At 42.3% G+C, this 13,074-nt stretch overlaps 1 protein-coding gene and 1 long non-coding RNA gene across 2 annotated transcripts; both read right to left on the bottom strand.

Moving 5' to 3' along the window:
* Nucleotides 1–2,473: 2,473 nt before the first annotated feature.
* LOC310824257 lies at nucleotides 2,474–7,416 on the bottom strand. Its single transcript, XR_014555013.1, has 3 exons — nucleotides 6,925–7,416; nucleotides 3,361–3,550; nucleotides 2,474–2,880 (listed from the first exon to the last, which is right to left on the bottom strand). It is a non-coding gene; the product is annotated as an uncharacterized lncRNA (long non-coding RNA).
* A 1,551-nt stretch (nucleotides 7,417–8,967) lies between these two features.
* Nucleotides 8,968–12,850, bottom strand: LOC310824177 (uncharacterized protein; the record flags this gene model as incomplete). The annotated part of the gene is made up of 3 exons (XM_083696989.1): nucleotides 8,968–8,996; nucleotides 10,365–10,628; nucleotides 12,595–12,850. The coding sequence occupies 3 exons, from the start codon at nucleotides 12,848–12,850 to the stop codon at nucleotides 8,968–8,970; spliced, it is 549 nt and encodes a 182-aa protein (XP_083553115.1).
* Between the last annotated feature and the right edge of the window lie 224 nt (nucleotides 12,851–13,074).

The following is a 13,074-nucleotide window of genomic DNA, read 5'->3' as shown; positions in this document are numbered from 1 at the left end:
TTGCTTGGGCGGCCTGACCTGGCCATGTTGGTGGTGGTTTTAAATGTTCTCCACTTGTAAATTATTTTCCGGACAGTGGAATGGCCAATTTCGAATAGTTTGGAGATCTTTTTATATCCCTTCCCAGACTCATATGCATCTACAATTTTTCTTCTGAAGGCCTCAGAGAGCTCTTTTGATCTCGCCATGGTGATGCAACTCACTTCAACAATCAAGAGCAAACCAAACTAAATATCTGAGGCTTAAATAGGACAGGCTCCTCCAAAATCCTCTGTAACGATGTTCTAATCATTTGCACCTGATGTGGTGCTCTTTATTATAATTTTAGGCATTTTAAGTGGAACTAAATGTGGGGGTGTCCTAACTTTTTCCTCACAAGAAGATTGCATTTCTATTAATTACATTTTACCAATCATTTTTTAAATAATTTGTTTCAGTTGTATTTGTTTAGTTATATTACCTCAATTTTTCAATATTGTTCAAATGAATATCAAATGTCCATATGTTTGAATATGTTGAAGAAGACAAAGGTTTTCATAGGGTGTCCTAATGTTTTCTCATGACTGTAGCTGCGCTTGATTGTGTTTGCCTGTTGCAATTCAACCAATGGTAGAGTCTCAAAAGTGCAAACCCCGCCCACCTAGCCCTCCAGGCAGGCTCAAGCAAATGCTCAAATACTATTTGACCCAGTTCTGGTGGTGAGTTAGGAACAGTCACACACAGAGGAGGACATGGGAAAAGGACAGGAGGGCCAGCAGAAGCATGTTGATACTGAGGAGTATGAAGAGAGTGACAAAGGGATACATCTGTGCCTTAGCTTGACTTTATTTAGTTTTTACTTTCAATATTTAACCCAATAGCTATTTATATATAGATTTATATGGCTGAATGTGAAGTGAGGAAAGGCCCCCTATTGGTAGTGCTGTTCATGAAAAGATCATCTTCTCTGCCCCCTGCTGCACAGATTAACACATTGCAGCTAAAATGGTAGTTCATTATGATGAACCAATCATCAGTGAGCTTGCTGCCGAACTTTTAGTAGACTCTAAATGGAATCCTAAACCCTAACAGTTACATAACCCTAACCCTTAAACGTTTAAATTTCAACTTCAGTCGGGCCGTCCCAAGCATCCCATTTAGCATTTACCATAAACTCTCAGTTGCATCTTCCTGGCATTGCTTGACCTGGCTCAGAAATGGCATTGTGTTAATGTGATTCGCTTGTCAGTGTTAAACAGCCACAATATGACACCTTACAAGTAAACGAGTCACTGTAGATAATGTATGTGCCAGATGAATGAACACTCCCTGAGGGCTATATATGACCCTTTAAGGACAACAAAACAACAAAATTTTTTTTTTCAAATATTTAATTAGGAATTAAAATCACCCCCTGAAATTAAAACCAAATAGACCCAAACCCTGAACTCTGCAAAGGTCCATCCAATTGGGAGCTGCTGCCTCTGCTGCTAAGTGTAGGTTGCATGTCTGCGTGGCTCTAGTTTCACACCTTCATAAAACACACAGGCCGGATTACAATGATACCACCCTCTCCCTGCTCCACTCTGCTCTGTACAAACACAACCTTATTTACCGCACTCATTCTCTCCAGCCCACCACCAGGGAGGGAGCCTGAAGGTAGAGGGAAGACAGACTGACAGGCCTCAGTATCCAGAATAGATACAAACACAACAGAGTATTCTGTCGTTACAAGCAAATATACGTGACGTGGCGTGGCGTAGCCAACCAGTCCTCCTCGTCCTCTAGGGCTCCTGCCTCCTTGAAACTCCTCCCAAACTGGGAACAGTCGTTTGAACTCATTTGTGTATGCTCTGATGTGTCTTCAGGGTGAAAGAGTGACTGAAACACTTCCCACATTGGGAGCACCAGTATGGACTCTCTCCTGTGTATGTGTTCTCTGATGTTTCTTTAGTGCTCCTGCCTGGCTGAATCTCTTCCCACACTGGGAACAGTGGTATGGCTTCTCTCCTGTGTGTATTCTCTGGTGTGTCGTTAGGTCTCCTGCATGACTGAAACTCTTCCCACACTGGGAGCAGTGGTGCAGCCTCTCTCCTGTGTGTATTCTCTGGTGATTCTGCAAGGCTCCTGCCTGAATGAAACTCTTCCCACACTGGGAGCAGTGGTATGGCCTCTCTCCTGTGTGTATTCTCTGATGTATCTGTAAGGCTCCTGCTCTGTTGAAACTCTGCCCACACTGGGAGCATTGGTGCGGCCTCTCTGGTGATTCTGCAAGGCTCCTGCCTGAATGAAACTCTTCCCACACTGGGAGCAGGGGTAAGGCCTCTCTCCTGTGTGTATTCTCTGATGTTTCTGTAAGGCTCCTGCCTGATTGAAACTTTTCCCACAGTGGGAGCAGTGGTATGGTCTCTCTCCAGTGTGTATTCTCTGGTGTGTCTTTAGGTCTCCTGCCATAGTGAAACTCTTCCCACAATGGGAGCAGTGATATGGCCTCTCTCCTGTGTGTATTCTCTGATGTGTCTTTAGGTTCCCCACATCCCTGAAACTCTTCTCACAGTGCGAGCATTGGTATGGCTTCTCTCCTGTGTGTATTCTCTGATGCCTCTTTAGGTTGCTCATTTGACCAAAACTCTTTCCACACTGAAGGCAAGGGTGAGTCTTCTCTCCTCCGTGAATCTGTGGTTGTGATTTAAAGTGAGTTGAACAAATGAAACTCACTGCAATCTAAACACGGACGGGACCTGCAGGTGTGATTTCTCAAATCCTTTTGCTCATAGAAACTACTGAAGCAGTCCATGCAGTGATGATTCTTCCATCTTGAGCACCTCTCTCTGTGTTGTTTATGGTTTCCTGATGCGGTGGAGCTGGGCTCGCTGTCTGAGCCTGGGTTGGAGCTCTCTCCTGTAAGAATAGGAACATATACAGGATTAGAAACAATATGAGAACAAGTACTGCTTCCATAGACTCAGCAGTGCCAGAAGTAACACAACATCTCCGGGGTCTGCAGACACTGTGGGAACTTGAGGTTGTCAGAGTGTGTTGATATTACAACAAATGCAAATGGGTACCTAATCAATGTTTGATGATTAACTTACTGATTAACATGATTAACTCACTGATAAACTTAAAGCATATTTATTATAGGCCTACCTTTGACTACCACCCCGTTGCTCAAAAGTTGTAATTCTATGATCATTCATAAAAGTTGATATACATACATTTGAATGTTTCTTTGAGTGAATGAACAACTGCTATGGGGAAAATCATGGGAACATTTTTAAATAAATGTTTGATTGCATACACCGCTAAATATCTGCCAGTGCCCATTGACTTACTAAAGAATTTGGCCTGGCCTTAGCCAAATACATAACATGAACTCACCGTCTTTCTCCTCCACTTCCTCTCCTCCTTCCTCCTCTTTCACTGCCACATTGAGTTCCAGTGTCTGACTGCAGTCCTCCAGCTTCACCGCCACCATCTCTGGACCCCACGGTGTGCTTTTCTGCTTTTCTTCACAGCAACAACTCTGTGGACTTGGGTTCAGAAATAGTAGCTGGACTGTGAGGTGGATCTGTGTAGTGTAAACAAATGAAGCACAAACAGTCAAGGGTAAATTTTACAATCCGTACCAAAAAAAAACAAATCGGACTCAACAACTTGTTACTCTGCTAGCTATGCTACTTGCCTGTGAACAGGGGTGTTAAAAACAGGTAGGATATGATGAATTATTATGGGAATACAATAAAATATCAGCTATACATAAAATATTTGTATATAATCACACTTCACTTGAGCGTCATAAATCAATTTTGATCATTTGATCTGGGACCAGCTTCACGTGTCAGGATAAATTCCACTCAGGGTGCACAGATGGCTCGGGTAGCGTTCGGGGTACTCAGATGCTCGGGTAGTGTGATCAGATGCTTGGCGCATCTATTTCCACATCATTTCCGGGTTTTGATATTGCACAATAAATTGTGAGTGCACATGTATTTAATTATTTCAGGTCCATTTTTTTTGTGTGTGCAATTTAGCTAAGCTAATGTATTTATGGATCGTAAATTAGGTATGCGTTTGTATCGAGCTAGCTTTATGTAGAGAGTCACTACAGTATTTATCCAATTAAACATTAGGCAGCCATAAGTGCTGTTCAACTCAATCGTTAAAATGAAATCACCCGAGTACATTTTCACACCGTGACAGATGCTTTTGGCTCGTAGGGTGTCCATATATTTTATCGACTGAGTGGCTCTTATAAGAGCCTTTGTGTATGTGCTCGTCTACACAGTGCCAGTGGCAGTGAGACCTTCCCGGAGGCTCTTGAGGGGCAGACGGTTGCCCTTGTTAGTGAGGTGAACACCATCAGCCCTGTAGAGCGTGGAGCCTCCGTACTTAATGCATGGGTGCCTGATGTTTCCCTTCAGGAAAGCTAACATCATAAAATAACAACATTTTTGGTAACTTTTTTTCTTCATTTTCACAAACTGAACTGCCAACGATAATGTACCTGTTCAACTTGTTTATTTCATTTGCTCATTCTCTTCATCCTGTTCTCACATCTTTAAATGTTCCAAGATATTAATTGTCATCTCACCTGTAGCCTATGCAACAACATAGTATTGTTACAATGTACCAAGGTAAAATGCCTGTTTTACATACTCTGAGCAAAAACACATATAGCTTACATATAGTACTGACACTCACTCCGTGGTGGTGTGTCCAGGTATGGGAGCTGAACGACGCAGTGACTAGGACCTTCACTGTTGGAGATAACACACATTCTTATACGGGGGGGGGGTGTCTGTAATGTCATGTGTATGTTTAATGTAAAATCAAACATTTTTAGACCGTTTCTCCTCAGATCAGCTGATATTTTGCCGCCTTTTTATCCAACCATTCCTTTTCATCTATCCGACCATCCCACCTTTGTTCATTTTGTAATAAAAAGTATGAACCTGGATATGTTTTGGTGAACTTATTGAGCCAACATACAGTAGTTATGGGGTTCTTGTTGATTAACTATTATGCTACATTACACAGCACAAAACTAGCTAGATACAAAAGCATATCAGCTAAATTACACCCCAAAAAATCTATTAAATAGACATGCACTCATAATTCGGATTATTGCACAATAGATGCTCCAAGCATCTGCGCAGAGCATCTGAGCACCCCGAACGCTACCCGAGTCATCTGTGCAACCCGAGTTGGATATATCCTTACACCGGTAATTTCATTGATGCCACTTTCATGTAAACAAAAGCAATGCACACAGATTCAGTGCAGGAAAGCACTGTGTGCTGGGAACCGCTGGTGCTGTGGTAGTGCAACACAAACTACTAGGACAACTTTATAAAATGCCAAAAACAAGAAAGATTTATTTACAATAAAAATAACAAACAACACGGGGGGACTAAGGGGAGGACGCCAGATGGCGCCAAATAAATGAAAATAAAAATAACACCCAAGCTATAATTCTAATCCTACCTGTTCTAATTACAAAGTCTGCTATCTGACTAACTGTCTTGCCCGCCTACCCTAAACCCAAAATACAAGAGGTGGCGCCTATGTATATAGACAAAACCAAACCTGCGTGATGGAGGTGTAAGCCCATGGGCGTCTTACCTGCCTACCCTGGGGCTAACTACAGGTGTGGCGTAACACTCCCACCCATAAAGAGCAAACCTGTAGGGATTGCGATGCAAAAGGAATAGTACAAACTAAATATACATGTCATGGTCATTTTTTTTTCTCTCAACAAAACAAATGTTGTACAATGAAACAAAAACAAAACGTTGCGCGAGAAAGCGCATCAGCCAGAACATTCTCAGAACCCTTCTTGTGCTTGACCACTAAATTATAACTCTGTACCATTAAGGCCCACCACATGAGCCAGTGGTTGTGCATCCTATTTAAAAAAACAAACTAAAGGATTGTGGTCTGTATACACAACGACAGGGAGAACGTTAGAACCAACATGAACCTCAAAGAATTGTAGGGCGAGCAACAAAGCAAGAGTCTCCTGTTCAATGGTGGAGTACCGAGACTGACAGTCTTTAAACTTGCAGAAAAGACTGGGTGATCAATACCATCTGCATCTTCCTGCAGCAAGACAGCACCAGCACCAAGCTGTGATAGCTGAGACCTTGGCAGTAAGAGTACAGACTTTACCTCGCCTCATCTGCCTACCAAGATATATGACCATAGCTTTCCCAAACTCACACATGGTGAGGTTCAAGGTCAATTACCTCTTGGCCAAACACTCAAACACAACTCTCAAAGAACTCAGATGTTCAGACCAGGTGGCAGAGTAGACAACTAAATCATCCAAGTAAGCGGTACAATCAGAATTGTACCGAATTCAGAACACCGGCCAGTACAATATTTATCAGGCGCTGGAACGTAACAGGTGCATTGCGCATTCCAAACGCCATAACAGTATATTGCAAGAAACTGTCAGGGGTGACAAAACCAGAAATCTCCGAAGCATGAGGAGTTAGTGGAACTTGCCAATAGCCTTTAAGCAAGTCTAACTTGCTGACAAATCTAGCTGAACCAATAGTATCTATGCAGTCGTCTAACTGGGGCAAAGGAAAAGAGTCTGGCACCGTGACAGCGTTCACTTTCCTATAATCAGTACATAACCTAACTGTACCATCAGGCTTAGGGATCAAAATACAAGGAGAACTCCACTGACTGGAGCTGGGTACAGCCAAATTATTCTCCAGTAAATAAGCCACCTCCTGTTTCATGATCGACCTTTTGGACATGTTGACACGGTACGCATGCTGCTTGATGGGGGCAGCATCACCAACGTCCAAATCGTGCTCCAGGACAGTAGTGCGACTGGGGACATCACTAAGAAGACAGGGAAATTCGCTCACTAAAGCTACAATATTAGAGGAGCCATTACTGACATTGGAAACAGCTGTCTGCATCTCTTACCTGCGCTCATGCAATATTCACCGTCCATCGACGTTTATAATCTTTATTCACTTTATAAACTATTATGCTCAACTTCGTCACGACCAGGGAGAAGAGAAGGGAGATCTGTCCGAGGAGTATCTGCGCTATCCGGCTCCTGCAAACAGAAAATTATACACGCGATGCGCGCGCAGATGCAGGACGAAAAAGCACAGCATATCAGTTCCTCTCGGTTTTTTCATCCAGATTAAACTTCAGCACATATTAGCCTGATTCCGGGCAGCCATTGACATTTGAGGCGAATGAAACAGCTGCCTGCATTGCAAATACGGGCTATGTTTTCCTTACTTGCGCTCATGCGAAATTCACTCGACCTGCCGAACCTCGTCACGGCCAGGGAGAAGAGAGAGAAGAAGCCAGCAGATGAAAGGGGACTTCCGGTTTTGTGAAAACTTCAAAATAAAAGATAGGAATATGTCTAATAAAACGTTCAAATAGATATTGGAAAGTTGTTTCACTTATATTGACTCAGTAATCAACATATATGGACTGCAAATGACAAAATAATGAAACACAATGTTTAATCAAATTAATAAATTGATATTACTCCTATCTACCATGTACACATTGCGTTATACACCCAAAAAATAACTACTGAGTGTGTCTCAGTGTAAGTGGGGTGGGAAATACTCAGTTCACACAGTCCCTAGTAACCTAATCCACTGAGTTTGAGCAAAAACATTTCTGTCGGGTCTAATGGTGCATTCATGACCAACTCAAAAACTCAAAATTCACCTGTGATCTCAGACCTACAAGTTCAAAGCATTCAAGTGATTTGAGGTTGGAAACTCCAAACAACACTTGCAGGGCGTAACGTTGGCCAGATACAGTGCCCTCCATAAGTATTGGAAAGAGGAGGCATTTTGCCTTCTTTTAGCTCTATACTCCCAACAGTTTGGATTTGAAATCAAACAATTTAGAAAGTACAACATGTTTTCAAAAGTATTGGATGAAATCATATAATGTCCAAATAAAGTACTCATGTTTAGTATTTGGTTGACAATCCATTGCATGCAATAACTGCATGAAGTCTGCGACCCATTGACCACACAAGATGCTGAGTATATTCTCTGGTTATGCTCTGCCAGGCCTGCAGCCATCTTCAGCTGTTGTTTGTTTTGAGGTCTTTTTTACCTAAAATCTTATCAAGAAATTAAATGAATGTTCAATTGGATTTAAATCTGACGATTGATTTAGCCAGTCAAGAACTTTCCATTTTGTGGCCCTGAAAAACTCCCTTGTTGCAATGGCAGTATGTTTGGGGTCATTGTCTTACTGTATGATATAGCACCATCCAATGAATTTGGAGGCATTTGGTTGTACTCAAGCAGACAATATGTTTCTGTACACTTCAGAATACATTCTGCTGCTGCTGTCAGCAGTAACGTCATCAATTAAGACAAGTTAGCCAGTTCTTGTGGTAGCTATACATGGCCAAATCATAGCACCCCCTGTGTCACAGATGAGGTGGTATGCTGTAAATCTTGGGCAGGTTGCATGTCTGCGTGGCTCCAGTTTCATAACTTCATAAAACACACATGCCGGTTTACATTCTCAGTAGCCTACAGACAGACAGACACACCTTACGTCATGATACTATCCTCTCTCTGCTCTGATCTTTAAAAACACAACTTTAATTAAAGCAGTCATACCCCATCGCCAGGGAGGGAGTGTGAAGGTAGAGAGTACAGTGGTTCATTCTGTTGGCTGTCTGGAGTATCTGAGGTAGATGAGTAGACCAAGACAGACTGACAGGCCTCAGTATCCAGAATAGATACACAATAGAGTAGTCTGTCCTTACAAGCAAATGTACATACTGTCAGTGCTTGACTTGGGATGAAAGAGGTACAGGAACTATTCATCTTATATGAGAGGATTTGTTCTAAACACCCGAGGAACAGAGTAGATACATTTCTGATATGATATGGATGCAAAGCCATGTGTGTAGCAACAACCTCTAGTTCCATTGCGTTCAGGAGAACGGTGGAAGACTTGGGAAAGGGACTAGAAGGCCAGCAGAAGCATGTCTGCTACTGAGGAGTATGAAGAGAGTGACAGAGATCTGTGCCTGAGCTTGATTTTATCTTGTTTTTGTTTTGCAATATTTGCCCAAAATGTTTTGTCATGCTTTGGGGGTTTTATTTCATTGTCATTGTTTTTGTCTAATTTTCAATGTATACTGTTGGGTCTTATGGAAAATGAAAAAATGTTGATCATAAAATGGAGGTATAAACCTGTGCAAAGAGCTATTTATATATATTTCTACAGCTGAAAGTAAAGTGAAGTGAGGAAATGCCCCCTATTGGTAGTACTGTAAGTGAACAGAGAATCTTCTCTGCCCCCTGCTGTACAGATGAACACATTGCAGCTAAAATGTAAGTTGGTTATCACAAACCAATCATCAGTGGACTTGCTACCAAACTATCAGATGCTAATAAACCATTGTCAACTTCAGTGGGGTGGAGGTTAGGTGAAGGATTAGGATGAAGCAGTTGTATGCACTTGTATGTGTATTCTCTGGTGTGTCTTTAGGCTGCTAGAGCGATTGAAAGTCTTCCCGCACTGGGAGCAGTGGTATGGCTTCTCTCCTGTGTGTATTCTCTGGTGTGTTTGCAAGGCTCCTGCCCAATTGAAACTTTTCCCACAGTGGGAGCAGTGGTATGGTCTCTCTCCAGTGTGTATTCTCTGGTGTCTCTTTAGGTCTCCTGCCATAGTGAAACTCTTCCCACACTGGGAGCAGTGATAGGGCCTCTCTCCTGTGTGTATTCTCTGATGTGTCTTTAGGCTGCTAGAGTGATTGAAAGTCTTCCCACACTGGGAGCAGTGGTATGGCTTCTCTCCTGTGTGTACTCTCTGATGTGCCTTCAGGGATCCTGCCTGGTTGAAACTCTTCCCACACTGAGAGCAGTGATATGGCCTCTCTCCTGTGTGCATTCTCTGGTGTGTTTGCAAGGCTCCTGCCTGATTGAAACTTTTCCCACAGTGGGAGCAGTGGTATGGTCTCTCTCCAGTGTGTATTCTCTGATGCACTTTTAGGTATCTTGGATGACTGAAACTCTTCCCGCACTGGGAGCAGTGGTATGGTCTCTCTCCAGTGTGTATTCTCTGGTGTGTCTTTAGGTCTCCTGCCATAGTGAAACTCTTCCCACAATGGGAGCAGTGATATGGCCTCTCTCCTGTGTGTATTCTCTGATGTGTCTTTAGGTTCCCCACATCCCTGAAACTCTTCTCACAGTGCGAGCATTGGTGTGGCCTCTCTCCTGTGTGTATTCTCTGATGTTTTTGTAAGGATCCTGCTCGATTAAAACTCTTCCCACAATGGGAGCAGTGATATGGCCTCTCTCCTGTGTGTATTCTCTGATGTGTCTTTAGGTGCCCCACATCCCTGAAACTCTTCTCACAGTGCGAGCATTGGTATGGCTTCGCTCCTGTGTGTATTCTCTGATGCCTCTTCAGGTTTCTCATATGACCAAAACTCTTTCCACACTGAAGGCAAGGGTGAGTCTCCTCTCCTCTGTGAGTCAAATCCTCTTGCTCATAGAAACTACTGAAGTAGTCCATGCACTGGTGATTCTTCTGTCTTAAGCTCCTCTGCCTGTGTTGTTTATGGTTTCCTGATGCGGTGGAGCTGGGCTCGCTGTCTAAGCCTTGGTTGGAGCTCTCTCCTGTAAGAATAGGAACATATACAGGATTAGAAAAGATGAGAACAAGTAGTGCTTCCACAGGCTCACCAGTGTCAGAAGTAACACAACATATCTGGGGTCTGCAGAAACTGTGGGAACTTGAGGTTGTCAGAGTGTGTTGATATTACAACAAATGCAAATGAGTACCTCATCCAGTGTTTCCACTGGCCCCTCACTGCAAGATATTTACCCCCGCTGCTGTGGGACTTCTAGAATAAAAACTTAAAAATGGAGGTACGCAACAACATATAGTCTCTCTGCACTCTGACGGAGTGTCAACCACTCACGTTGCTAGTAGACTATAGGTGAGAGCGCAAATGCAGACACAGTTGAGTGATAGTGGGACAAGACCAGGTTTGAACAGCGACAATAATGTAGAGAGATAGCTAGCTAGCACTAAGCTACACACTTTTTTCCACAAAACTTCCCCTTTACCATTTATTGGCGACTATGTTGTTGAATATCCTAGCTAGATGACAGTTATTTTCAATGTGACTTTGCTAGATAACACAGTTCCTCAAGGTAATATTTAGCAATCAGTTTAAATGATGATACAAGCTGGGTCTAGCTAACATTAGTCAAATAAAATCTGCTTCATTTAACTTTCAGATGAGTTTGTAAAAGTATTTTTTACAGAAGAGAAAGATTGCCCCTGATGATGAAGAAGCGAAGAATAGTCAGGTAGGGAGAAGGCTCTGGGCTCTTGAAAATGCCCCTGTAATTTTGAAGGCGTACAAAGAAATGATGCCATCTAAAATATGTAGTGGTAAGTTGGCGAGTTGCTCAGGGATTGTAATGTCCCTAATAAAATACTTGAGAAAACGATCCTACTGATTTCTTTATCAAGTGTGTTTACTTTACTAGAAAGGTACGGCAAAGGCGAGTGCAGCAAGGGAGAGATGAAAGTGGAGGAAGAGGGCAGAAGGGGAGGAAAGAGGAGGAGTAGAGGAGAGAGGAGGAGAGGAGATCTTCCAAGGCTTTAGCCATGGCTCTACATGTTGAGTCTATTCAGCATCACACCATGTGTCTTTAACGGCAGTAAATATATGCTGTAAATATATAGTGTAATATGAATTCAAGTCTCATCTAAATTGACATTCACCCAAACCAGTAGGGGGGCTATGTCAGCATGTGTGCACGCCCCTCCAACCCCCGCTACTGCCTAATCAATGTTCCATGATTAATGATTGTGTTAAGGCATATGTATTATAGGCCTACCTAAGACTCCGTTGCTCAACAGTTGTATTTTCATGATCAATTTTGTTTGAATGAATGAACAACTCCTGTGGAGAAATCATAGGAAAAACAAAAATAAATATACAAATACAGTGCCTTCAGAAAGTATTCAGACCCCTTCACTTTTTCCACATTTTGTTGTGTTATAGACTCAATTTAAAATTGATTAAATTAAAAGAATTTGCCATCAATCCACACACAATACCCCAGAATGACAAAACGAAAACACAGTTCCAGCCACTTTCTTTGCTATCACTTGAATTCATTGTTGCAAACACAATTATGGATATGAGATTATTAAGATATATTAGATTATTAAATTATATTATATATTAAGATTTCCATTCAGGGATTATTTTTGGCCACTTGGTTATAGACCAATTTTGTAGAGTGACTGAGAGGATGTCCCATGCTTTTTCCTCCCCACCATTCAACTTTGAAGATTTTTATAAATCTCCTGTGGTGGATGTCTAGGTTTTGCAAAGGGTCTGAATACTTATGTACATGAGGTATTTCTGCATTTCTGCGATTTTAATAAATTTACTGACATTTCTAAAAATCTGTTTTCGCTTTGTCATTCTGGGGTATTGTGTGTGGATTGATGGCAAATTATTTTAATTTAATCCATTTTAAATTTAGTCTATAACACAACAAAATGTGGAAAAAGTGAAGGGGTCTGAATACTTTCCGAAGGTACTGTACATAACCTCACCTTCTTTCTCCTCCACTTCATCTTCTCCTTGCTCTTCTTTCATTATCACATCTTTATCCTCCGCTTCCTCTTCCTCCACCATCACATCCTTCTTTTCTTCTGCGTCTTCTCCTTCCTCCTCTTTCATATCTTCCTCCACCACTTCATATCCTCTTCCCTCTTCTTTCACCATCACATCTTCCTTCTCTTCCTCCTCTCTTCCTCCTCTCTTCCTCCTCTCTTCCACTTCCTCCTCCTCCTCCTCCTCTTTCACCATCACATCTTTCTCCTTCACTTCCTTTCCTCCTTCCTCCTCTTTCACTACCACATTGAGTTCCAGTGTTTGACTGCAGTATTCCAGCTTCACTGCCACCATCTCTGGACCCCAGGGTGTTGTTTTCTGGACTGAAGAACCACAGCAACAACTCTGTGGACGGGTTCAGAAATAGTAGCTGGGCTGTGAGGTGGATCTGTAGTGTAAACAAATGAAGCACAAACAGT

Source organism: Argentina silus (assembly GCF_951799395.1).
Source record: "Argentina silus genome assembly, chromosome: Y".
Lineage (NCBI taxonomy): Eukaryota > Metazoa > Chordata > Actinopteri > Argentiniformes > Argentinidae > Argentina > Argentina silus.
Note: the sequence above shows the minus strand (reverse complement) of the source record. Positions and strands in the feature narration are given on the sequence as shown.